General features: G+C 40.7%; 1 protein-coding gene across 1 annotated transcript; it reads left to right on the plus strand.

Moving 5' to 3' along the window:
* rnf19a (ring finger protein 19A, RBR E3 ubiquitin protein ligase) lies at positions 1-27991 on the plus strand. The gene is made up of 10 exons (XM_004549175.5): positions 1-162; positions 17398-18274; positions 21551-21759; positions 21914-22058; positions 22187-22349; positions 22643-22757; positions 22932-23090; positions 23854-24073; positions 24676-24819; positions 24944-27991. Exons 2-10 carry the CDS (start codon positions 17667-17669, stop codon positions 25728-25730), a joined length of 2550 nt encoding a protein of 849 aa, XP_004549232.1. The 5' UTR covers positions 1-162; positions 17398-17666; the 3' UTR covers positions 25731-27991.
* Positions 27992-27993: the final 2 nt, after the last annotated feature.

Raw genomic sequence — 27993 nt, forward strand, 5'->3', positions numbered from 1 at the left:
TTAACTTGACCGCGGTAATCAGACTCGGGGAATGTACCTCGGCTGTCCTGCCAGGTTTTTTCTGCTGCTACACATTTTCAGGTACTGCTTCCTGCGAAATGGAGACAACGGTGTACACTTCAGCTGTGAAGTAAAGGAAAATCAGGGGGAGGTTGTACGACGGTAAGTTTTCACCTCGTAGCTCGAACCAGCTGAGCTTTTGTAAGATCAGAACTTCCTTCTCTTCGAGGCTGCTGGGATGCTAGCAATTTTTTTTTCTTTTTTTTAGCTTTGTTAGCTTGTAAAATTTCCTTGTTAAAGTGGTGGTCGACAGAAACCTTTATCCGACACCAAATAAAGGTTTACGAGCGCGAAGGGGTGCTTATATAAACCACCCACTTGAAGTATTTGTTAGTGAGTGAGCATTTGGCTTCGGCTCAGCTGCTCAGCAACTCTTTGGGCGATTAAAGTTAAGTCACTAGCCACCCGTAGCTAGCAGGCTAACCCTGGTTAGCCAAGTGGAAATTGTAAACAATATTAGATCGTTTCTGCGCTGAGCTCCACACGACGAGTAAGGTATCTCATGCATGAACGTTTTTACTACTTTTAAAATAAGTTGACAGAGCTGGGTCTTTCCAGCTTTTAGTTTAGGGCTCTAAAAGCCGTGGCCACAGTTGAACTTTCGGAAAATATGCAACTTTAGCCAAAGTTCTTCTGCTTTTGTGTTTTGTTAGACATTTAGGCTAATATATATGTATACATATATAGTATACATGTATGTATGTGTGTATGTATGTATATATATCTATAAGTGAAGACGGTTTACTTCTCTGTTTTGGGGGTTGTGGGGGAAGGTTAATGATTTTACACTAAGTAACCTGCATGTAAAATCAATTTAACTATTACATTATGATCTCAATACAGATACTTCTGTACATTGTTTACTGCTGTCGCTTTGTATCACTGTTTTAATTAGTAGTAGCATATCAGTTGCTCAGTCCTTCCTCTATGGCGGTGCTGACTTTTAAAGCATGCATGTTAAATAAATTCAGGGCATCTTCACTGGGGCTTTCCGTCAGTGAGTCACGGTGCTTTTGCTTGCTCTTGATCCCCTGTAGCATTTCACTTGAACAGAATTAATTCCAGATTTGGGATTTGTACACAGAACCAAACCATTTGTGCTGTAGCTTTAGGAAAACTTGGTCAGTTCGGTGTTTTAATGTAGAAACTCAAACTTTACTATTCTTTCAGCGGCACAAGTGACTTGGTTAGTCAGCTTTTTTGTTGCTGTAGTACTACTGCCATGTTACACATAAATATATGTTATTGTTTACATCTCTTGAAACTAGGAATTTGTTTTAAAAGAAATATTACACATATCTTATGCACCTGCTATTTTCGGATGAGAAAATCTGTTTTTAAAAAATGTATAAATAAATAAAGAGATGACTAATAGAGGTCAGCCCCTCGTGGAAATTCATCAGAGAACTTTATTTACTCAAGCATGATTTGCATTTTTCCTTATTACATGATCAGAACACCTTAGGTTTCTGTCAGGTAAGGTAACACCGACTCATTGTGTCCTCGCCTGCCTTGCCTTTAATAAAAAGTACATTCTTAGCTAGGTAAAACCCTTGACAGGTGTATTGGTGGTTTCTAAAAAGTAGGTTAAAATGTTCTTCTTGTACTTTTATGATATAATACATTTAACTTTTATTTGCAGCTAACCAAGTTTGGGGACAGAAAACAAGAACTGGTTTCAGCTGATGACTAGTCTCAAATTGTCAAATCTGCTGAAATGAAACTCCTTCAAAGCTTCTTGGTTTTATTTTATTTTATTAGTAACCTGTGGCCGAGCCACAGAAGACCCTTGAGCTGAAGCAACATTTGCTCTATTGCAGTATTCCCTCTTATCTTATTAGAATGATACACGTATGTTGACTTTTTCTGTGGCTTGTTGAATGAACTAGCAAATAAGTATGTGCTGGGAACTGACAGAGAATATTTAAACATCTTTTTTTTTTTACTGTCAAATAGGGTTAATAGGGTTTTTAGGGTTTTCTGCTTGTGACAAATGATTAAAATGTGAGTCTTTTGTTATGTGGGAACAGTAATAGGTTATATTACAGCTTTATCTTTGTGTTTATGATTATGTAACCAGGAATCCAGATAACATAAAATAGACTTCTGAAGAATATCGTAGTAAATGTGCATAAAACTCATCCTGGTCTTAAAGCAGGACATATTTTAATCTTCAGCTTAGTTCTGTTATATCCCTTCTACTGTAGCTTTAGTAGACTTTGGCAGTAGAATTTCAGCCAAATAAATTTAGAGGCTGTGAAATCAGTGTGTCCATGGCATATATTGCACAGTGAGCCTCATCTCTGCTGGTGAATTGTGAGTCGTTGTTTATGGGGGTTTCTTTCCTCCTTCATTGTAGAACAGAAATAGCTAGTGCTGTCCCCCGTCCCCCATAAATTCACCAATCTGCTTCCTGCTGTTTATAGTGAAAAGTCTTTAGTGGACAGTGGAGGGACTGTTATGTTATGTATTGATGATGAGATGCACAATGTGGAGAACTGAAGGAGTGGATTCCCCTAATGTCTCCTGTTCTGCCCTAAAGTAATGAGTGTTGGCCCCCAAAAAATATGACTTTCGTTCCTGGGAATCTCTTGACATCATTCATGACATCTGTGTTTGCCCTTTCACTTGCTGTAAGACTTTGGCTTTGTAATGTTTACATCAGGCTGGCATTATGTCTTCATCACCAACTTTGCTGTTAACTCAGATGATTTAGAGGGTACATGAGCTTCTGTGGTATTCTTGGAGGAAGAAGAGCAGGACAGTTAAGACTGAATGAATAACTCGATTTCAGACAACAAGTCATTATTGAACTATAAATTAGTAACTAACAGTGGACCAAAAATTGGAATCCTAAATATCGACCTACGTATGCCAAACACTTTAGGAAAGCATCACCGGTCTAGTGAATTCAGCACAAGGAGGGGGTTTTTTTCTCTTATTTATATAGTTATTATTTTTCCCTTGAAAAGTTTCCTTTCTGCTTCCAATCATGGTCACATTGTGGCACAATACATGTCCTGCCAATGGCTTTATACAAATCCACTGACCCGTAATGATGGTAATGCATCAGCAAAGAAAGGGAAGAACATGACTTGCATCTAGTAAATATGCTGTATTTCCTAAGAGTGTGTGACTCAACTATAGAAGAACACTGCCATTCATTTGAAGTAGGTTTATTTTAAAGTTTGTATTTCTTTTTCCTCTCTGGTTGCTAAGTATAACAGCTGTTTTCTTGTTAAATATTTGCATAAGTCAAACACCACTGTGTCAGTTTTGAGCACTGTAAAATATTTTAGGTACTTTCTAAAATAAAGACCTGGGTGATATTTAACTGCGGTTTCATATTTGAGAATTAAAGGGGCGGCGACACAGGATGTGACTAGCAGCAACCAGAAATGACGCGGATAATGATATTCAGCGATTTCAGGTGACAACCAGTGAAATAACAGCTGGCCACGTAAAGGTGGTGTGTCCCCGTCCAAACTAAGAGATGGTATGGATATAATTGATTGACATGTGACAGGCTGATAGATTAGAGAGTTACTTAGGCAGTCAGAGCATCAAATGTCCACTAGCCCTCAAACACCAGCTAAGGAGTGAGGTACAAAACGCGAATTGGTTTCTTTGTTAACTGGAGACTAAAACTGAATGCAAGTATCACGTTTGTTACAGTGATCTCTTGAAAAATCTGCTCGCTGAACATTTCGCGTCTGTCGTAGCTCATATGTGTCTGTATCTGTCTGATAATGTGGTTACTTTGGAGTAGGGCTGCCACAAACGATTATTTTGACAGTCGACTAGTCACCGATTATTTCTACGATTAGTCGAATAATCAGATCATGCATCCATTGGACGTAAAACATACAGTTTATTGCACCAGCATGCATCTGCTCTTATATAACTATCATTAGCTTACAGCTTGAAGTGTTTAAGGTATGCGCTAACTAAAAATAAAGACAAGATGATAGTTTATTAAATTTTAATGACATCTCCAGATTGTTTCGGTGGAGTTTAATAAACTCAGCCGTCTGCTCCTTGCTATCTAAAATATAACAGGACACCGGAGTATACTCTCGAGTATCTCATACTTCTGATAATCAGTTGTCTGCTTGACGTTTATTCAGCTGTGTAAAAACTATAACTTTATTTCTCAGCCAAACCGATTTACTCAGGAACAAATAAAATATAAAAAAAAAAGCCAAACAATAACATTTTTAAGTTATCTAAGTGACTTATATTAAATGTTTAACCTGAGTAGCGAAAGACGGCGGTGGGTTTGAAAACGATTTGCCGGGAGTCCGGTGTTCTCACAGGCTCGAGTGAGCCTTGAACCCCGGCTAGCTATCGAGCTGGTGGGTAACAGACGTCTCAGAAAACGTCGGAGCGCTTTTGAAAATATGTGGTGTCCTGATAAACTGAGCAGATATTTGAGGTTTACACAGCTACATTCTCGCCTGAAAACATGTTAAATGTTTATTTTGTGACCCAGAAAGAATAATAAGAGTAATATTAAAACTAACTAGCTGCCGCCATTGTTGACAAATGCGTTGGGCCGCGCTATGAATTCTGGGACACAGCTTCTTCTTCTTCGGGGTTTAACGGCAGCTTGCATCCTTGTACATGCAGTGCTGCCATCTTCTGTTTCAGTCCGTTATTACACTCTTAAATTCTACTACTTATTCCTGCGTCTTTTGGGATCTTACAAAGCTTCAAACGACGCGTCGACTATTAAATTAGTCGTCGACGATTTTAATAGTCGACGTAATCGGAACTAGTTGACTAATCGTGGCAGCCCTACTTTGGAGTATATGTCATGTTGGAAACTGAAGTGTACACAGCATCCAGTGACACAGACGTGCATTGCCATAGCCAGTCAGTTGTGAAAGTAACCACAAATTTCACAAACGTTATTGGAAGTTAACACTTGAATTTTCAGAGCATCTGGATAGAAATCACCAAGCAACTTGGCATTCGTGATGGTATTTATATCCTTTTGATTGATTGCATTGTTTCTTCTTCTGCCATTTTTCTAATTGACTGGAAGAGAAAGGATCACCTCGAGTAGAGATATCCCACTGCTAACCAGTGTTTTGGCGGCAGTGCGGGCAAACCATGCATAAGTATAAATGCTGACAGCGGCGTTGGCTACATGGCAGGCTCTGGCAGGCATAATTTCAGTTTTGTTTGTGTGAAATGAAAAGCAGCGGCATAAAGCCAAAGATGGGCATTGTCAACATCCAACTAAAGTAAATGTTGTTAGGTTACAAGATTTACTTGGTTATTTCTTTATTTTATTACTTTTAAAACTTTATTTGGTTCTGTTCGTTCAGGCTTTTAACACAAACCTTTTAACGTCTTTAAAATACATATGTCCCTGATGCTTAATGGAGGACTGGACGAGGGCATGCTTGCTAAGGGTGAAAACCCCTCTCCAGAGGCCCTCTGTAGACCAATACCTCCACAAAGAGACACAACCATAGCACTGTAAATTAACCATAAGCCTGATCAGAGGGGAGTTTAGGCCTGGAAAGTTCTTCAACAACCCTGTGGTTATGATGGCAGAGTTCACAACCCTGCTGTGCTGCAGAGAGAAATTTGCTCTCAGCTCTGTTTGGAAATGCTTAAGATTTCAGTCGGTATATGGCATTAACCGTGCTGACGCAAAGCTCGATGCACAACAGCTCCGTGGTTGGGTTCATTATTTCCCGTTTATGGTTGGATGAAGCAGAGCTCACTCAGAGTGTCTAATGTCCATTCTTTATAACACAGCCTTATTATTTACTGTGTTTATATTACAATGTGTTGGCATGTAGAGCTTAAAGAAAAGTTTGTTTATAATGTAGCTTTGCAAATAGTTATGTCTTTTGTTTTGTGTCTTGACTTGTGAAATTTAAATGGTTCATTTTTCTCGTTTATCCCTTTGTGAAATAGGAAAATGATATCAGCACTTCCTGTCCTAGGTGGTAGAAAGTCATATTTCCCTGCTGTCTCCATGGTGATACATGAAGATGAATGTCATAATGACATGATAGAGTTTTGCTACGCAATCATTGCACTTCAAAAGAAGCTGTTGTCTCATCACTGTGTAGCAGATACAGTGGAAAAGTACCTCGCCCTGTTGCCTGTGACTCTGTTTTGTAAATAGTGCAGCATCAGAGGCATTTGCTCATGTACAGCCTGTCCCCACTCTGTTTAATGTCAGACATTATTATTATTATATTTGTCTGGCAAATAATGGGCTCAATAGAGTCATTACCCTTCAGGTTTATTTCGATGTCCAGCTGAGAGAAAGTTGGCCTACACCTTATGAGTGCGGGGAAATTGAACAATAACCAGTTTGAATTTGCTTCCATGCGTCTGATCCCGTGGATAGAAGCAGTGACAGCTGTACAAAAGTTAAATTATTTCTTCTTGGTGTGATATGTAAACACAGCTATGTAAAACAAAAAATAGATTTTCTATAGCGTTTGTCATCTAGTCTCTGGGCTGTCCCCTGGCCCCACGCCATGAACTTTGAATGCATTGTCATGATCAGGAAATCTGTCCTCAAGCTGGAATGTAACCAGAAGTTGGCGTACGTGATAAACACTTTTCTGAGGAACATTCAGAGCCACTTATTTCCAGTCTGGGATGGTAAAAGTATTTTTATCAATATCCCAGGGAGCTTGCATCATCTTTACCTAAATATAGACTCACCAAACTCACCGCCAAAGGTTTTCCTCATAATGCTATCACATTACCAAAAAAGCACCCATAGTCAAGTGCAAACTATTTTAAATCAACATGAGACGGGCGTCAGATGATGAGAGCCGAAATGTGACGGACTGGGTTCGGTTCAAAAATAGAAAAAGTAGATTATAAAAACAAAAACTGGCCAATTCATGATACAGGAAATGCCACATCTGGGTTGACAGCTTAGCTGTTTAAAGTACAGGACCGTAATTATGTTAGCCTAGATTCCCAAGGCACAAAACAAATGTTTTCTGGTTCATTATGAAGGGTGTGTGACTCTGGGTTGGGAGGTGAGAGAATTCAGCTAGGCACTCAGTGAAACAGATATATAAATGCCAGTTTAATCAACACAGTATTTCTATTAGAGTGTCTAGTGTGCTGTCCATCAGCAAACATTACAGATTTATGTGCCCCAAATATTAGCTAAATTGTTATTTATTAGTAAAATAAGTGACAAAATTCCTCTCTGAGTCTGAGTGCACCTCGTTTGGGGTAATTATGGTTCAACGATGGCAGTGAGCAGGCAGTTTGTGGGCAGCTTTGAACTGCCCATTCACCTGCAGTGTGTCAAAACTATGTGGTACAACCGGTCTGTCGCTTGTCCAGTTGTTGGTCCATCAGCATTGTCCACTGTCTGCGCTTTTCATGCTGTATGTATTTATTTATTTTTAAATCTTTGAGGTGGGGGCTGTTACGCAGGTCGTAGAGCGCGTCCTCTACCAATTGGAAGATCGTTGCATCGATCCCTGGCACATCCTGCCCATTTACCCTTGAGCAAAATGTTGGTGTGTGAGTGTATCCGAATGTTGGGTATAAGTGCTTAGATACAGTAGAGTATAGTGTAGTATAGTATAGGGCTGCTCGATTATGGCAAAAATGATAATCACGATTATTTTCACTGAAATTGAGATCGCGATTATTTGACGATATTTATTTAACCCTTTAAGACCTACTATAGAACCAAGTCCGCCAGAGCTTATATTATTTTTTTACATGTTGTAGTGCCATTTATGGGAGCATTTCAAGTTGCTAAATAACTGTTATAGCCCATATTTTAATAATATGTATTCCTTAAGTCCATAGTAACTACATTAATTGCAAAAAAGTGCAATAAACTACAAAAAAATTGAAAATCGTTTTTGTTTTGTTTTTTTACATATATTTCTACTTGGAGAAATTTAAGAGGCTTATCCTTCAAAACTTTAAATACAAAAAAGTTGCAAAAAATAGTTTACAACAACAGGAAATTTATTTTGAGTGTCTTCATAGTTTTATTTTGGAGATACACCAATTTTTATATACACTGCAGGTAAAACAAAAAAAACAATCCTATGATGCAAATTTGCAAAGAAAACAGCAGGTGCATCAAAATAAACTATTTCCAGCAGTGCAATTCGAGTTCTAAGCATCCCAGAAACTATTCAGAAAAGTCAAACATGACCAGTAGAGGTTTTTAAGGTCTACAAGTAAAAAACTACATTTCCGCGAAAATGACGTCACTTCCGGTTTCGGCCAGGAAATGGCGGACATGAGACAGTTCGCGCTGACATCTGTTTCACTGTGGGAAGTGTTATGAACAGCTGATCGGATCGGCAAAGCGTGTTTCTGGAATATTATGTTTTTGTTCCTGCAAGCGCTTTTTATGCAATTTTTGCAAAGCTATATGTGGAAGGAAACCGTGACCGAGGACAAGCTGATGGCATCAGATGTAAGTACAACTCCTCCGGTTTCATATGCAAAACAAATTATTGCGCTAGCTTACGTGGTTCAGATTCTACAGGGATTTAAAAGTAGTTACACAAAACGGAGCGTGCTGCTCTGACCGGATTTAAAGGGTTAACAATGACTTTAAAAAATAATATAAAATAGTGTGCAACACCACTGAAGTTTTTTGTTTTTTTTTTACCTCTCTTTTCAACCAACGGCAGTCACTCTCCTCTCCAAATAACTTCTGCTTAGCTTTCCGAGCTTCCCTCGGGTCCTCTTAATCAGCGGTCTCCAACCTTTTTTGCGCCACGGACCGGTTTATGCCCGACAATATTTTCACGGACTGGCCTTTAAGGTGTCGCGGATAAATGAGGGAGGGGCTAATAATCGGCTCAGTCATTTTTAATGATCGTTGAAAGCCCAGATCGTAATCGTGATTAAAATTCGATTAATTGAGCAGCCCTAGTATAGTATGAATGTGTGTGAGATTTGGTGAATGAGGCTTGTAGCAGAAAGCTCTTTGAGTGCCCAAATTGAGTAGAACCGTGCTATATATGTACCAGTCCACATCTCATGGTTTTTTTTTTCCCTTTTCTTTTGTTATCTACACAAACAGATCATGGTGTCATAAATAAAGCATTATGGCTCTTCTTGTATGTAGTATACAGCTTGTTGAGCGGCACTCATGTGACCAAGTGGAATAATAAATAAATCAAGTTGACAGCAATAAGTTATGTTACTGTAAGTGCAGTAAAAACTTCCCATATGGAAAAGAAATAGTAAAAACTTATATGTGATTACTCATGAAAGTGGCACTTTCTCATTACTTTCATATTTTTTTTTTAGTAAGTATACAAAACATACAAGTTTCATTATATAATTTTTCAAGGGATCTTATATGTGTTTTCACTCTTGTATGCTTTTCATACAAATTTCATACAAGACAGATACAAACTTTATAAGATTTATATATATCTTTTCCATGTGGGTTCTGAGCAAGGCTTATACTGAAATGCAGAGAAAGTGTCGTACTAACTACCTAGAAAGGGTTGTCCTGTGGATTGTTTCATTGTCACTGATATCTTATCTAGTTTCGTGAGTCTGATATTGGATTCAAATATTGAATCAGTGCAGTCCAAGTCTGTATAAGCAGCTTATGACCCAAAATCTATAAGTCAAGTGTGTCACATTCAAAATACCTGCAGTACTACAGTAGTCCAGACTGTAATACAAACACTTCGGTTTGTCAGGCGCAGGCAATGCTTATGACTGTTATTAGTGAAGCCGTTTGTCATTCTGTCTTTTTCACAAAGCAATATTACAGCAATAAGAGCTACTGAAGAAAGAGACACAAGAGACGCTGGACTTTCTTATTACATAACACAGATAATGACAAACTTTAACTCCAAGGACATAAATTGAAGTTGATAAAAGGTGATAACTTGCAATACATGAAAATATTATTCCAATGCTAATATCAAAATTCAGTCTAAAATTCATATTCTGCTGTGTGTTAAATGTGATAATATTGTATCATTGGGTCTCTGGTGAGGTTGATATGTGTCCTGTTGTTTTCACTTTATCTGAGTTTAAGAGCTACTTTTGGAATAAAAATATTATATCATATGGAAAACATTTAATATCAGTTAATATGTACATTAGATTAGAGCTTGTCCACATGTCTGTAAAACCAGTGGTGACATTTTGATTGGATTCGAGGGGATGAAGCGTTCCACTGGTGTGACCTTACCGCTGAATAGATCAAGGTGATTTTTCGGGTCAGCACATGGTATTAAATGAATGGAATCATCATCAGCGACATGTTGACTGTTAGATGCTTTTTTTTAAGCTGATGGACTTGTTTACCTTTGGAAGTGGAAGAAACACTTTGTAATGATGGTACTGGAAATGGTTGGAAAAGGATGTTTGTTTGGGCGAGGGCCAGGGGTTCTGTTTATAACTTATCAATAGTTCAAAAATGACCAAAAGTATTTATGAAATTGAGGCTTGATGTGCCAGCATGCACTCACAGGGCAACAGCGTAAAATGTTCCATTGCAGTTTGGCTGTGCACCTAATTGTCTCTTTGCAAAATTACAGGCAAGAGAAACCTGGATTTATTTCCTTTATTGCAGCTCAGCAGCCAACATGTTATTGCTCTGGTCTCAAGAGCTTTACGTGTTAAAACCATTACCGCGGTAACGCCAAGTGACACTTTTTACTGCTATTTCCCCTTCTTCATTTTGACACACAAATTATAGTGTGGCTCCAAATGAAAGGCAACTATGTGGCCTTACACTGACCTGCATCTTCATTTGAAAACCATGGGATTAAATCATCTCACGATGGTAGTCATAACACTGCATGAGCTGATGCGAACTTGGCGATTTCCTTTAAGAGTTGACTGAAGACTGAAAGCATTTATTCTATCTCAATAGGATTTTTACCCTGAGGTTGTCTCAAGAACTGGGACACCATCCCAGTGTGTAAGCCTCGCTTGCATGTGATTGCCCCTGAGCCACAAAACCTGAATACATGCATGTGCGTGTGCTCGCACAATCGTGCATACTGACCTAAGTCACATGGAAAGTCCCGCTCAGGCTTGGCACATAGAAGAGGAAGGATTTTCCAGTTTAATTATGCCTGAGGGTGTAATTTCACGTTGACTTGTGGTTTGCTTGAAATTGCTCTTCTGTCTTGGTAAAAATTTCCTCTTGCTCCATGTCTTGGTTACTTCGCCTGGTGTGTCATTACATTGTGTTATAATGTAGGACTGCAGGATTCAGGCATCACCTACACTTGTGCTTCCCATGTTGCGGTTCGCCTGCTGTATGATAACTTGCCTTCAGGGTCCCTAGTCTAATAGGGCTTTGGAGTTGACGTCACACCGCAATGCATTGTGGGAGCGCAGCGCCATTTTCGGGGTCTACGAATCAAAAAAACACAGTGTTGGAACGACGACTACAAGAAAGATGCTTAAAAGCAGCTCAAAAGAGAGTGAACTGTATAGAGACCGATTGCGTCCAGAGGCGAAGCAGCGGTACTTGCAGAAAATAGCGTGCATTGGAAATGTGGACCCGTATGAAATACAGCCGTGGAGTAGAAACCCCGAACACCTAGCGCTACTGACGTAGCCTGACATATTTTCGTACCTTGTCTGTGGAGTCAGCGCGTACAAGTCGTCATTCAAACAAAGGTAAGTCAGCTCGAGTACTGCGTGTGAAATGCGTTTGATTTCCCTGCAAACATTCACATTAGTGCAGCATAAATTCATTCATGAGGGGAAATTACAGTGAGAACATGTGGAGGCTGTTAGAGGGATAACAGTGAGTTCAGTGCATTGATGTGACATTGTCCTGAAGGATTTAGTTATTCTTTATGGTTAAAGAAATTGCACTAATTTATTCATATTTATTATAAATAATCCTAATTATACATCTTGCTTCCATGTTTGTATCCTGTGTCACTAAAAATACATTTTATTTTAGTTTTATACATTGATTAATGACCTGCAGAATCTCCTTATCATATTAAGTGATTCATAATTGTCACTTTATGCTTTCCCCATCTCTAAAGTGATGACATCCTTGCATTACATACTTTAGGTTCATTTTCTGCAGGCAGGTTTCTGACAGAGAACAGACAGATTTACACTAACATGCAGCGATGGACACATAAAGAAATGAAAAATCACATGTATGTGCTAACTTTCTAAACACTTTGTTACATTTATGATAAAGTAGATAAAACACATTTATGTCAGCCATGGCTCATTAGTTCTTGTCTTTAAATGAACTTTGTCTGTGTGTGTTTCAGGTGCTGCACTCTCAAAGACTGAATGAACCAGCATTGCAGCCATGGGTCACTGTGAGCATCACAGGGAAGGTTGAAGTCGCCCACTGCAGCTGTATGGCCGGAGTCGCAGAGAACTGCAGCCATGTCGCTGCTCTTCTGTTTAAAGTAGAAGCAACAGTCTTGATCGTGGCACAAGGACTGTTACAGATGAACCTGCTTACTGGGTTTTGCTGGGTAATATGACCAAGATACAGCCAGAGGTTGGCCATAAGATAGACTTCTCCTCTTCAGCTGCCCAAAAAAAAGGCTCTTGATCAAAACATAAACAGACCATCCGTAGTGACAGGTAAAAGAAGCCGTCCTCAAAAAAGGAAAATCCCACCTGCTACTGTGGAGGAGTCTAGATGTATGCCTGTAGTGCACTGCCGTGTAAATAATTTGCATTTACTGAATATGTACTGACTGAGTCCCACTGTTCAAAAGTTGAATAAAGAAACAAACAAATTTTTGCCTCTTTTTATTTTATTTTATTAAAACCACCTTATAGAGCATCACATCAGTAACAGTGTAGAATCCATGTCATTTATAGTTTACAAATGACAAAATGTTTACACAAAATCATGAGTGTTTACATGATATCACCCACTACTAACATTACTTTATTTACTGTATCTTTTGAAAAAATAACAGCACAAGACTTAAGAACATTTAACAGGAGCAGGTTTCATTCTTCCCTGGTTTTATTATCACACTGTTCACCAAACGCAGCAAACCTTCACCATCTTATCCAGGAGGGTCACCTCTTCACCCTCACATGGAAGAAGTAATCTGATTGGCATGGTGGTTTGTTTGAAGCAGGTCCCTCGTGTAGCGCTGGGACCCAGTCACGATGTTTCATCCATTTCATAGGCTGGTTTGCTGCAATAATGCCAAATAATTAGCAACTCTATAAATAGACGGTAGTTCTGCAAAATCACTCAGTAGGATGTTTGTTCTAATTTGCTATGAGCTCAGAGTGCATTGAAAATGAAACTAATAGGCTATAAAGAGTGATATGAACATATTTAGAACTTACCGGAATGAAACTGTCTGGAGCACCAACAGATATTTGGAGATGGAAGAGAACTGGAGCTCGTCTCACAGCTGCTATCCAGGCTGGACGCCTTCGTTTGCTAACATCGATACACGAGCTGCCTCATGTTGCTTCCAGGTTGGGAAAGAATGAAAAGATAAACCCTTTTCAAGCTTATTTTCTTGCTGGTCGTGCGATCGAACATTGCAGCCGACCACACAGCAAATACGAACCATGGCTGTTGTGTGTGCCTTCGCTCCCTTTTCACTTGCGCTAGACCCCCAAAATGGCGGATCGGGCCAAACTCCTTTCCACGCCCACCCCCGTGACATCACGCTCCAAAGCCCTATATATGGAAGATTTACTGCTTTTGTTAGTCAGTGACACACTGTGCATGTGTCACCTTGCACACAGCAGCTTTTCATAGTTTAAATTTCAAATGCAGAATCTCTTATTTAAAGAAAGTAAAAAAAAAAATGGAGTCACCAGTTAAGGTGTATTCTTCTTTACAACTTTCATTCTTTGGCTGCAATGCTACAGCCTAATGAGATGCAATTGTGGTTGGCACGCTTTTTCTCCTTTATCTTTATGTGACAGTTAAATGCACAGCTTAACGTAACATTAAAAATACTTATGAGGTAAAGTCAAGAAAAAATGTCTGCTGGAAACGTCTAGTCTTCTGCACACTGTCTGTTTGTTGTAATTTCTTCCTAGCAACCTGAAGTGCTGTACTTAACAAATATAAAGTTTAATTTTTGACCTCAACCAAGTGGTTAAAACAGAAAGAAATACTTCTATATTTTGTGTCATATGATGACAACAGTTGTTAACATTTAAGGCTGGACCAATTCAACATTTCTATTTCTAAAGGCTCCAGTGATGAATTTGTTGAGACCGGTTATTTTATACCAAATCTTGATGATTCCACATGGATTTCAGTGAAAAGATTGAGCCCACCATTACACAAATATTGTTGTGTGGATTTTAGTGCTGAGAAAACTATCGTTTGTGGGGGATTTCACACATCAGTACAGCTGATGTGCACGTAAACTGAAGGCTTCAGTCACACAGGTCTAGAGACCAGTTGGCAACCACCAGTCATGAGTCAAAAGTTAGTAATTATTAGTAAGTAAATACTAAGTTACTAAAGCCCCATTTATGTAGGCCTGGAGAGCAGTCCCATCTGGGAAATATTCACCAAGCAATAGTGAAACTCTGAAGAGTGCATTGCAAACCAGTAAAGGCTACAGTTAAACTTAAAGTAAAAGTTGCACTGTTTTTGATACATGTTGGTTTCAGTGGGAGGGCACAACTTTTACTTTGAAAGTAAACGTTTTGTCTCACTACCACACCTTGTTTAGCTTGTGGGTGTCTGCAGATAAGTTGACATCTTTCATGCAAACTGCAGGTGACCACAGCAATGTGCGAGCAACCAAAGCAATAACCAGAGGCAGCACCCTCTTTGCAGCCAATTTCACCCAGCAAGCTCCAGCAACCACTACACATTTTTCCCTAATGACCGGAGGTTGCCAAAGGGTTGCCAGCCAGTCTCTTGATTGGTGTAATAAACTTGTACATCAGATAAACATATATAACTCTACTTATTAAACTAACAAATGGCAACAGACTTCAGATAAAAACAATGAACAGTTAAATATTTATTGGTGTTTATCTGTTAGATTTTTATGTCTTTAGACTGCGGCATACTGCTGTCATTTACGGTCATAGTTTCTCCTCTTCAACACACACGCATGCACACACACACACGCACACACACATATGTAGAGCTGCCAAGAGATAAGTGAAATAAAATACTATTCATTGAGTTGATGGCAACACTTTATATTACAGTAATGCAGTAAAAGCTTCCCAACAACGGAAACATCAAAGTAACTTCCCCCTTGCTGTGTGTGTGAGAAGGAGCAGCTTATCATTAATATATATGAACGTTTATGCACTAAGGGTTATCCTTATTTACATTATTCATTATGTTAATGACACAACTGGGAATGTGCAAGGAGCATCTAACTGCAGGTGAAGGGCTGTGTAAATAAAACTGGCAGCTATTAACCATAATTAAAGTCTTTTATATTATAATAACATTTGCATTGTAGCCATTAGGTATGAGGGCATATGCTAATGGTAGGTACTTATCAGTTTTGTCCCAACAGTAATACAGATACAGTCCTGCATCTGGTTTAATACATTATGTGTTGTCAGATGTGCGTTTGCCAGTGTATTGCATACATCTGTCATGTTCATACGTGCGTTTCAGGATATTTGTCTCTGAAGAGATGGGACTCTTATGCCGTGACACTGTCTGCAGACTACTGGCTGTATTTAGAGCTTGTAGATGTGCAAAAAGTCAGCCGAATTTAGTTTCAGTCAGCATCAAAAGGCTACTGGGATGCATTTGAGTTGTTGTTTTTTTTTTTTTTTTCTTTTTGAACCTGCCTGCTGCTAAACTGGGAGATAAAAATGGCAGTTTGGGATCAAGAGTCATTTGATCCAAGCATCTTTTTTTTTTTTTTTTTTTTTTTTTTTTTTTTTTTTTTTTTGGATGTTTGCAGATTTTATTGGGTGTTGTCAGTCAGAGCTGAGTGTGAGCACCTGAAAGACCGCATTTCTGAATTTTATTGCATTTATAATCTTTTAATGGCCTTTTTAAAATGCTTCAAGCTCGTGATCAAACCACTAACCAGATTCACTGAAAGTGTTAAAATGTTACATTAATTTAGTTGAGTGTATGTTATTATTAGGTGCCGAACTGAATCTGGTTTCAGGCTCTGCAACTAAAGACTTTTTTCTTTTTAGCCTTCCCCAACATTAAAGTAGTTGATGCTGACTTCGGCCTACATGCCATGGTACTTAAAGGTGGAAAAACAGCAGCCAGTCAGACTGAGGTTTGTAGGTTACGAGAGTGCATATGGTTGCTTTGTCCCAGTTTAGATTTGCAACAGGCTTGTTAATTAGTCACCTTTTGGCTCCCGCTGGAATTTTCCTGAAATTAGTCCCTAATGGCAAACACAAGTTTGCAGCCTGCAGCAGCCAGTAGAAATCCCTTTTGTCCTTTATATTGCTTTAGGGTTTTTAAAATACTTTGCAATTCATGATACAAACATGAGCACAGTTATACAAACATGAGCACAGTTATATAGGACATGTCAAGTGAGGGCAAACTTGGAAAGCGTTGATTTCTGTAATTCTGTTTGTTTATTTATTTATTTATTTATTCATGTATTTTTTTTTTAAATACTGCGAGAAGATAAAGGTGTGGAAACAAAATTGTGTTTAGAAGAGCGTGCATATTTTGCTGAAAGCAAAACAATCATGGTAAATTTTGTGTTGGATGGATTGGATAAAAATAGGCCAGGTCAGGTGGAAGGTGGTTAGGATTAAAAGAACTTCATGAAGCATTTTTGATCTCATTTGCTAGATTGGATTAGTCAATGAAATTTAAGACTCGCCTCTGTTATGCCTGTTATTTTGACCCTTAAACCCTTCACATCCACCACAAGTGCGTTTTCACGCTGCTTTTACAGGTGAAGAGCTTATGCTTAAGTTGTGCAAACAAGCAGTGAAAGTACTTAAGGCTAGGTGAGGCTGCAGAGAACTACAGGCACAGCTGTGGCTGCTTTTGAGATTTATGGTGGAAACGCAGGATTTGTCTTGTTTTGCCTACACTTGACTAATACACACTCGAGGGAAAGCATGCAGCTATGTGAGAATAATAGCATGCACACACTCAGAGGCACAGAAGACACGCCTGAGAAAATGCCTGCAGTCTGCCAGAAAACTCTTAAACGTCAAAGAAGTGGTTACGCTTTAACACAGAGGCCAGTGAACAGCCTCATGGATGGCTGTCTTGCTTTTAAGATTCTCTTTAGTTGGATGGTTGTTTTGCATCTTGAAATAGTGTTGCCTCGTTTTGCAGCCAAGTGGTTCTGTTTTTGCAGCAGATAATTAAAAATTAATGCATTTGACTTCAGCACAGCACCTGATATTTTCCTCTCTCTCTTTTTTCCTCAGGTTTGTGGCCTACATCTGAACTTGTTCATCTTGGCCATAAAGGAACCCCTTAAACTGGTGTGACTTAAAACAAGGGCAGATCATCTCACACACCTGCACACCTCCTAAATCAGGTTCCTGCCACCATGTCCTAGATAGCAGTCTATTTCCTGAGCATCTTCCTTAAACCCTAGTCCCTCTTTCCGTCTTCCTTCTCCGTACCATCTCTAATCCCCGATCCCAATGTGGTAATTGCTGGTCACAGCACCAGTGGCGCCCAGTTTGGCGTGATGAGCAGCCTGCACCAGCAGCATCATGGCAGCACAGGCTCAGAGCGAGATCTTCACTCTGCTGGCTCCTCTGTTAGCCTCCCCACAGTTAGAAAGACTCCCAAGAAGCGCCGTCTTTCTCTCCATGCAATCTTTGGGCGCCGACGCCGGCCCGAACGTGACCCCAAGCGCAAGGCGAAGGCTCTGCAAGCTGAAGTTGGGGTGGATGGTGTCGTCAGCCTCGAAACTGCACAGGTAGAGACTTTGCAGGATAAAACTGCAACCAACTCTCCATTAGATGTAGCGTCAACTTCTTCAGTGCCAGGGTCTTCGTCAGAGCTGCTGGAGTGCCCTTTGTGCCTACTGCGCCACGCACGCGATCACTTCCCAGACATCATGACCTGCCACCACCGCTCCTGCGCAGACTGCTTGCGACAGTATCTGCGCATCGAGATCTCAGAGTCACGAGTCAACATCAGCTGCCCCGAGTGTGCTGAGCGCTTCAACCCCCACGACATCAGGATGATCCTGGGAGACCGAGCCCTCATGGACAAGTACGAGGAGTTCATGCTGAGGAGGTGGCTGGTGGCTGAACCTGACTGCCGCTGGTGCCCAGCCCCTGACTGCGGGTAAGAACCACAGCTGAGGGATTAGATGGCCCCTGAGTGAATAACACACAGGACTAGTTGGTGTAGTTCAAACATAATACACAAGGCAAAAACTTGGGAAATGAAGGCTTTTAGATTTACATTCAAATGTAACTGAAGAGTAGGAAGGAAAGTTGAGATTTGCAGCACTAATTACAACAAGGCACGTGTAAATTTCAGACAGCTTCCAAAATTTTAAGCCTGTGATATTATCCTGAAAAACCTGCAAATTCATATGGGCCAAAATCTTAGTTTTAATTACCTGAGATGTGCCTGATCTTCTGTAACTTTGATTAAACCAGTGCCCAACTCCTAAAATAACACACTAAGGCAGAAGATCAAGGAAATTTCAAGACTGTAATCTGACCCTGTGAAGTTTACTTCAGCTTCTGCATTGATGTCTCGGCTAAAAATAACTCGTAGCAATAATAGCCGCATTTATTCTGTCAGTCAAAAGCAGCGAGCAGTCAGTTTATGATGATGCCCGCTGTGTTCAGACTGCAAATAGGTTGTAAATGAGCAAATATTCAGTATATAGCCACAAATGAAGGAGCATGTATAACAGTCTGAACAATACATGAACTAATTTATGGTTGGATCAGGTGTATTTTACTTGTTCTTCACTGGCCTGTGCACTGTATGTCCTCTACTGGCCAATAACACGCCGTTTTAGCTTCTGTACAATTAAGTCCTTCTTTCTCCTGATTGGCTGTACTTGGCTAGCTTGTAACCTTGTGCTTCTAAGCACCGCCTCCCATCAGTGTAGCTGTGCCTTAAATGACCATATAAGGAAATTCATGATCAGCTGACATCAGACTAGAAGACCCACCACACAACAAGCATTTTGAGTAGTATAAAGGTTTTTATATACGCGGACCAGATTATCTGAAATTATGGCAGTGTTTTAGTATAAACATTCAGCATCATGTGACAGAAAATAAAGGAAAGCATAACACACCCTTCAGTGATAATAATCTTAAAATAAGGCGAAAAGTTATTTAACCTAAAATAACAAGTTATAAGCTGAATGAAAAAAGACAAAACAAAAACCCTATTTCAATTATTAAAGTTGGAAAAAATTTGCAAGTATTGCAAGTTGCTGGTTTGGGGTAAAAACGAGCTCTGCAAACCTCCTAAAAATGTTAATAAACTGCTGTTTCTTGCAGTTGGAAATCTTTCTTTTTCTCTCTCTCTCTTATATGTCAGAGGCAGTACTGGGTTAAGGTCAGTTCAGGGTCTTGTATGTTTCGAGCCAGGAGGGACTCAATAGTTTGCTCACAGGGTCCTGAACTGACCTCCATACGTCTCTTGCTTCTCATTGCACCATTAGGCCGTGACTGCCTCCATGCACACAGCATACGTGTACTGCTAATGTACCCTTACATCAGTGTGTATTTGGTTTTGCTCCAGGTGCTGGCTGCACTATTTTGTTGTTTTTTGCTTTGTTTTTTTATATTTTTGCTCCAGTCAGCCATGATCAGTTCAGCTCTGTTGTTGTCTGCTTCAGAAATGGTTTCACCCTTCACTCACTCTCATGATCGTCTTGCATCAACAGTGCTGACCCTTGTCTGCTGGAATAATGGCTCTTTCATGAGTTTGTTGCAACTCAGCTACAAACAGCTCGACTCTGGCTTGCTGCCACTCTCCTCGCTGGTTAATGCTCTCAGTCTTTATTGTTGTATAATTGTGCAAATTACTGGGCTCTGTTGGTCAGCTCAACTGTGAAGTTTGTCAAATTTGAGTCCTCATTATTCCTTAAATAAACAGCTGAATCATCTTTATGCAGTGAAGTTTTGCTCAGTTTCGGATGGTGTCCTATTTAGTTACATGCAAGCATAACCGAAACAGTTTTTCTATTTTGGGCAAGCTTGGGGTTTCTTTTAAAAGTTGAGCCCAAGTATATCACTGTAGGTGTTACACTACCAGTTAAAACTGGTTGAATTATGGTCTGACAGTAAAATGTATGTGAGGAAAACAAGATGGGGATAATACCAAAAGGCCATTTGGCAATATTTTACCACTTTTTACAACCTGCCATCGGTTCACCTCACCAAGGTGTTAGTGTAGACTGTCTAGAAACTGTGCAGACTGGCTGTTTTGTTTAAGTACATGTTCACATTCAGCCTCTACTGCTGCTTGTCAAATGTGTCAATAAGAGGATAACAGAGTTTATCTGTTAATGCTTACATTCACTTTCATTTCTTTCATCAGAAACTTGACATGTGATGAATAGTTTTATATATTTACTCTACTGCTTCTATTTTTTTGTATTTCTTTTTTAACTTCCTCCTTCCTCCACTGACCTTGAAGAAATGTTAGATGTAATTATATAACTTTGCATTTAAGATAACTCTAATCTACCTTTTGTAAGGTTAGCCTTAAGGGTTTAGTATGACTAACTTGTCTTCCAAACTTATCATTTTGCTTCATTCGCTAACTTATAAATCCCATTGATTCCCACCAAATAGCGTGCCTCTTTAAGTTTCCAGCTGCAGTTGCTGTTGCTCCCTTGCTGTCAGCTGATGTTAACGGCTATATTAGATTAAATGCTCATCTCATGTTAACAAAGATCTTGACTCACAGCTGTGTACGTCAGACGGTGCTGCAGCGTCTGTTTAATTTGAGGGGGTTTTTTTTGTCTTTTTTTCTTGGGAATTCATCCTAAACTGAGCAAGAGGCTCGTCCTCCATGTTCTCCTCACACAATCACATTTAGAAATGTGGAAGATGATCAGGGTTTGAGTGGAGCAACTAAGAGTTCCTTACAAGCTGCTTGCTGTCGCACTGTTTTTGCTTTTCCTCACGTCCCCGTGATAACCATCATGCAGGATCCTGAATGCCTCTGAGTTTAAATGAAGCTGTCATATCTGCTGCGGGCTCTAACACAGAAACCATCCCCCATGTCTCACCCCTGGAGGGACACGAGGGGGGCTTTGAGTCAGCAAGCTCGGGGGAAACAGTCACTACCATTCATAATATTCTTGTCACTGATATAAAAGCAGGTTATTTAAAGCAGCAGTTGTGATGGGATATAAATGACTGCTGCAGCAACGGGCTTTTATGGTGTCACTTTGTCAAGTTTTATGTGCTCATTTATAAAAAGAAACATTCCTGCCACAAAAAAAGCCCTCTAATAAGCCACTGTGATGACTGATGTAGGTTGCTATGGTGATATGCCATCCTCCAGATTTGATTATACCTGTAGCGGCAAGTCCATTCTGTCTCACCAAATTTTATTTACCATCATTTCTCTTTTTAGTTATGCAGTCATTGCATTTGGATGTGCCAGCTGCCCAAAGATCACCTGCGGGCGTGAGGGCTGCGGGACAGAGTTCTGCTACCACTGCAAACAGCTGTGGCATCCCAACCAGACGTGCGACACCGCACGGCAGCAAAGGGCCCAACACTTCCGGCTGAGGAGTTTCAGGTCGTCCTCACTCAGCTACAGCCAGGAGAGCGGCGCTGCAGGTAGCCCACAGATAGGTGCTACCATACAAAGCTCTCAGATTAACCCGACCTGTTCTTTGGCATTACACATTAAAGGACACTTGTGATAAATTCACAGTGCACAGAAGCTTTATCATTTTAAGCACAATATTCAGTCTGTTTTATTCTGCACCAGGTGATGACATCAAACCATGCCCTCGCTGTGCAGCCTACATCATCAAGATGAACGATGGAAGCTGCAATCACATGACCTGCGCCGTCTGCGGCTGTGAGTTCTGTTGGCTTTGCATGAAGGAGATCTCTGATCTGCACTATTTAAGGTAAGACTTCCTCCGCCCTATGCTTTTCTTATTTTTTAGGTTTCCTTTAATATTTACAGCTTAATATTTACAGCTCTCTTTTTGTCTTAGCCCTGTGAAACTATTTTATCTCTCTTGTCTCCTCCCAGTCCATCGGGCTGCACCTTCTGGGGGAAGAAGCCGTGGAGCAGAAAGAAGAAGATCCTGTGGCAGCTTGGCACATTGGTGGGTGCTCCTGTGGGTATCGCCCTTATTGCTGGCATCGCCATCCCTGCAATGATCATTGGCATCCCTGTCTATGTGGGCAGAAAGGTGAGAGCTCCCAGCAGGCAACAGGGGTACAAAATGTGTGTATTCAGAGAAGTGAGAAGTGGTGAAGATCTTGCAGATTAGTACAGAGAGGTTGTGTTATGCCTGTTTTTTTTGTTTTGTTTTTTTTTTTTTTTTGTACCAGTTTTGTGTTCCTAGTACAGTATCTTGCATGTAACAAGTTTGTCAAATGTCAGCCTTGAGATGTGGGGACAAAAGGAGGTGTGTGTTCATCATTTGTGGCTTTACTGCAAAGCGTGTGAAGTTAAATCATACTGAACAATTATTCCCATCAGATTCATACTCGCTATGAAGGCAAAGACATCTCCAAACACAAGAGGAACCTGGTGATAGCTGGCGGCGTGACGTTGTCTGTGATCGTGTCTCCTGTGGTTGCCGCGGTCACTGTTGGTGAGGAAAAATGTCTTTTTGTTTTGTTTCACCATCTGTGCCTTCATATTGTGCCTTGCTTGTACCAACACACTGAGTTTAAACATGTTTCGCCCACCAGTATTTTCTTAGTTAATCTGCTTACCTTACCTAAGTGTCAGTCATAATAATTTTTGTTCATGTTGTGTTATTTAGGAATTGGCGTTCCCATCATGCTTGCGTACGTCTACGGTGTTGTCCCGATCTCCCTGTGCCGGAGCGGAGGTTGTGGAGTCTCTGCCGGCAATGGGAAAGGAGTGCGAATTGAGTTTGACGATGAAAATGACAACATAGGCAATGGTGCTGCAGCCACAGGTGAGAGTCTTATACTGTACACAGGCTATGGGAAGAACTTAAAGTCACAGTTCAGACAATAATGATCCGTTAATGAATAATTAAAAATGTTGTTTTAAGCACCATGGTGCTCTGCATTTAGCTTAGGTCAATTTTCAGGTTAAATATTTAACAGGGTTGATAGAAAAGATTACTGTATGAGTTTGTTCTCACGGTTAGGAATGCATACCAGTCATTACTCTTACATCTGGCCATGCCTTTGTTTTTATGCGCATGACATTCATTACTCAAAGGGCTGTTGATGGAAGATGCAGAAAAGTATTCAGGGCGTGTGACTGTGTGAAATGACTGGCACGATATCAGCAATTGTGATGAACTAGGGGCTCTGCGTGACGGCGAGACGTGTTGTTTTCTCGCAGCTTCTGTCATCAATGAAAGTCATAATTATTAGTACAGATGACAGCGAAGACTTTGACCTTTTCAGAAACATAAGGTGTGAGACGTGATGATGTCCTTTTGATTCCAATGAGAATTTAATGATGTGGTGTTCCAGGATGCATGGTAAAGTCATACCAAGTTCACTCCTGAGTTTATTACTTATGTGTGTCCACTTTGACGTTACTGACCATGCTCCATTTGTATTAGTTTCACTTCTTTGGGCATTTATAGTCACAGGATACAGTAATACTATATCAGAAAGCCACATTGTTGCTTTAGTTTTGTCCATCAAACTATTCTGTAGCCTAATAAAAGCTCACACTGTGTCCCCCTTTTCTCTGGTCAGACACAACCTCAGTAGCGGAGACTCGCCTCAACAACGCCAGCCTCGGCGATGGTGCGAGTGTTGGTGGTCTGACGGGCCTGAGCCTCAGTGTGAGCGGAAGCAACATGGAGCGCTGCGGCGTAAGTTCCACCCAGCGGGATAACATGAGTGACAATGCCAGCACCACAGCCCTCGCTGGGACCAGCATCACCGGAAGCCTCTCGGGCAGCTGCTACAACCGGTAAATGGACTGGACTGATTGTGTGATAAGCACGCCCAGATGAGCCCAAACAGAACACTGTCTGAGGGAAAATCCAATAGCTATTCTAAATTGGTCGTACTTGTGAATGGGTGTCTGTTGGCCCTGTTAATGGACTCCACTTCTCGCTGACAGCTGATGAAAGCTGTGATAGGGTTCAGCTCCCCTTCTCGTGACCCTAAATTGAATATAAGGGGTTAAGAAAACAGACAGATGAATTAAAATTAACCCTTAACTTCCTAAATTTCCTTAACTCCTTTCTTTAACTCAGCAGTGCACTCAAAATAAAAGCTATGAGACGTCATTCTTTACTTTCATCACTTAAAAGAAAAAAGCATGTTAGTCTTTTTTTTTCTTTTTCTTTGTATTATTTTCTCTTCATCGTAGAAATTTTGCACTTCTATGTGAGTGGCAAATGGTGCAGTCGCACAATGTTATCAGTGTCTGTGTAGCTTAGAGCTTTCCAAGCTCCTTAGACCATTTTATCAGTGTTAAATGTTTTGGGACTGAAACTACATCGATGGGCTTGTTGTTCACTTGTCAACTGGACTTTCTAGTTGTTTTGACTGCTTTTACTTTTCCAGGATGGAAGTCCAGGCCGACGTCCAGAAGGAACGCTGCAGCCTTAGTGGGGAGTCTGCCACAGTCAGTCTGGGGACAATGAGCGACAACGCAAGCACAAAAGCCATGGCGGGGTCCATCCTCAACGCCTACATGTCTCTGGAAAGGTCAGCACTCAGATTATACACATCCTCCTTGTTCTAGTAGGAATTTGGTGACCTAGATTTGTTAGACTTGTAGGCAGCTGCCCTATGATCCAATAAGTTAAATGTAGGTGATTTGATTTTGCAGAGACAACAGTCTGGAGGTGCAGGCAGACGTGGAGTCTAAGCAGGAGAAGGTGAGACACGGAAGCGCCAGCAGCAGCCTGGATGAAGCCAGCTGTAGTAGCAGCTCTGCTGGCCTGAAAGGAGCTACGTGCTCGTGTCCCTCCACCTGTCGCTGTGCTCAGCAAGCCAACCACTCCTGCCCCTGCCCGCCGTGGTCAAAGGATGCCTCCACCTCTGGGGTCAAAACGAGCAAGGGCAAGCGTTGGAAAAAAGCCAGCAGCATCAGCAAAGGAGAGGCAAAAGTTAACGAGATCCAAACAGACATGGACACTCAGCTTCTGGAGCAGCGCAGCACTAATTCCTCAGAGTTCGATTCTCCGTCCCTGAGCGGCAGCCTTCCTTCTGTGGCTGAGTCGCACTGTAGCCACTTCTCATCTGAGCTCAGCTGCTCAGACCCCGAGACCTCGAGACCGGCTCCTGCACCCTGCTCTCCCCCGATGGACGCCCACCCTCATAATCCCATCAGCGCCTTCAGTGACGTCACCATCACGCCCATGCCAGAGGTGGAACACGACCGCCTGGAGCACTTCCCGCCTCAGATTAGCCACTCAGCCTTCACCTGCCGCCTGCTGTCTTCATCTCCACCTGCTTCGCCAAAAGAGGGAAGTAGCGGGACATTTCTGTACATCAGCGAGGAGAGTGTTGGTGACACAGAGCCAGAGAAGGATGAGAGCTTGAAGGAGACCATTTGCAGCGCTGTGCAGCCTGTAAACCAAACGAGAAAACGCTGTATACAAACGGACATCTAAAGGAGCTCTTCAGGCATGATACTGCACAAACACAGCAAGCTCAGTTAGCCTTATCACCCAGTGCCACTGTTAAACGCAGGCACCGTCCCTACCCTCCATGCATCTTGGGAAGCTGGTGATCAAGATTAAGGCTATAAATTAATTATATATATATTTTTTTAGAAATATCTGAATGTCAGGGTTGAGGTTTAAGTTAGAGATGGAGAGAGAGGGATGGATTTCAGGAGCAACAAGAACATGACCAGATGTGTGACATCTAAGCGAGATGTTAAAGCACCCAGCAGTGCTTCAAGGCCTATAGTAAGTAGAGTTGCATGTACGGGGACAGGTGTGTAAAGCAAGTTATCAGGTGGTGCAGAAGGTCCAGCTTTCATGATGATCTGCAAACTCTTTTCAGTCCTGGTGGGTTTTCCAAATCCCACAAACCAGATTTGACCCTTTCCCTCCCCAAATAAGAAAAGAAGCAGAACTGAAAAAGCCGGATAAGAGCAAATAAAATGTCTTGACAAAACTGAGCCGCTATAAAGAAAAAAAATCCACACCAACTTCTCCTTGAGCACATTAGCAAAAAAGAAAAAAAAAAAACGAGCAAAAACCAGAGGGATGTGTCCCCGCTGTGGTCCACCACCAGCTCTTTCTGTGAATTCTTTAAATGGCAGCGAGAAACGCCGGAGAGGAGTCGGAGAGGAGCGTGGAGGCGTCTGCCAAGCATTTACACTTTAGAGGGACCAGCTATTCACCCGCAGATTTTATGGTCTGCAATCATATATAAGAAAAATATTATCTTTGCTTTTTGTTTAAAACGTGATTCCTGTCATGTGTTTGCTTATTTTATTTTCCATTTTGGGAAAGTTGGTTTTAATGTTGAAGCCCTGTGTTGGGTCCAACTGTTTATTATAAGCGGGTGGGAACTGTGATATCAGAAATACTCAAATACTCATCCCTTGAGCTCTCCTTTTTTATTTGTTGTTGTTTTGGTTGCACCTGTGCAGATATAAAAACCTTCACTGCAAGCTTTGAATTGAATCGTGCGGCGTATTTAAGAAAAGGGATTTTTAAGCTGTTCCTTGTAAACAAAACAAAGCAGATCCCAACATTTCAACAAGCATTTCAGACTTGTTTTAAAACTAGAACTACTAGAAGTACCCACGCAGTAAGAACAAGCGTGTCAGGCACACCGCAGCAAGTTGCAGTCAGAAGTTTATCCGAGCACATAAATCTTAATCAGTATTCAGTAGCGAATGTACAGTAGTAATGTTAAATTGTTTTCCCCTCATATAAATCAAAAAGCTATTTTTTATTCAGAGCTTTGGGTGTATTTTAACTACAACATGTTCTTGTGATGTTTCTGAAGACCTTGCAAATGATTAATGCAGATAATTTTATAATTATTGAACCTACAGTGCCTTTCGGGGGAGGGGGAGGGGTTTTATTGTGTTTTGTTTTTGTTCTCTGTGTGTTTCATCAAATGATAAATGTAAAAACAATTTGATAGTTATTATATTTGCCACATAAAATGCACCAAAACTTGATAAACACCATTCCCAGAATGCTAATGCGGACTGTCGCAGTAGCTGGTGTTAACTACCAAAGAGCCGCTCTCAGGCCGCTGCAGTGGACACGTCAACAGTGACAGAATAATTTTTTAAGCAATCTACTTTAGTGCGTAGAAATTGAAAATCAGAGCAATAAAATATTGGATTAAACCCAGTACTCACAACCAAAATGTTTATCTGAATTTAAATCGTTGTTAGGATTATTTGTTTTTAATATTCCCCTGAAGTAGCCAAAGTTTTTAAAGTTTATGTCATGCACAAGTTGGCAATAAGATCCCTTTAATCCAAAGCAGTCGGCATCATGAGTATCGTGAGCACAGTGACACTACAGGCTACGGTAGCTTTCAGCAGCTGGAGCACATTTTCAGCCCGACCACAGATTGCTCCTCTGTGACGTCAGGCAGCTCGTGGTGAGCTGGCTATCTGCTAAAAATAAATAAATAAATAAATAAAATGTTTTGGTAAACCTCACAAGCCTCTAGCTGCAGGTTATTCCCTCCGTTTTGTAACCTACCTGCTGCTGAAAATGATACAACTTCAGAGTCAAATAGATCCTCCGAGGTTTTATTATTTGGAGACGAGTGGCAGGTGTGTTTTCTAATTGGGTCAGATAAGCTTATGATATTTTAAAAAGTATGTATTACCTAATTATTTGCTTTATAATGTGCATGCAAATGCATATCGTTTAATAAACTTCACAATCAAGC

This window comes from Maylandia zebra, linkage group LG22 (genome assembly GCF_041146795.1).
Source record: "Maylandia zebra isolate NMK-2024a linkage group LG22, Mzebra_GT3a, whole genome shotgun sequence".
Taxonomy (NCBI): domain Eukaryota; kingdom Metazoa; phylum Chordata; class Actinopteri; order Cichliformes; family Cichlidae; genus Maylandia; species Maylandia zebra.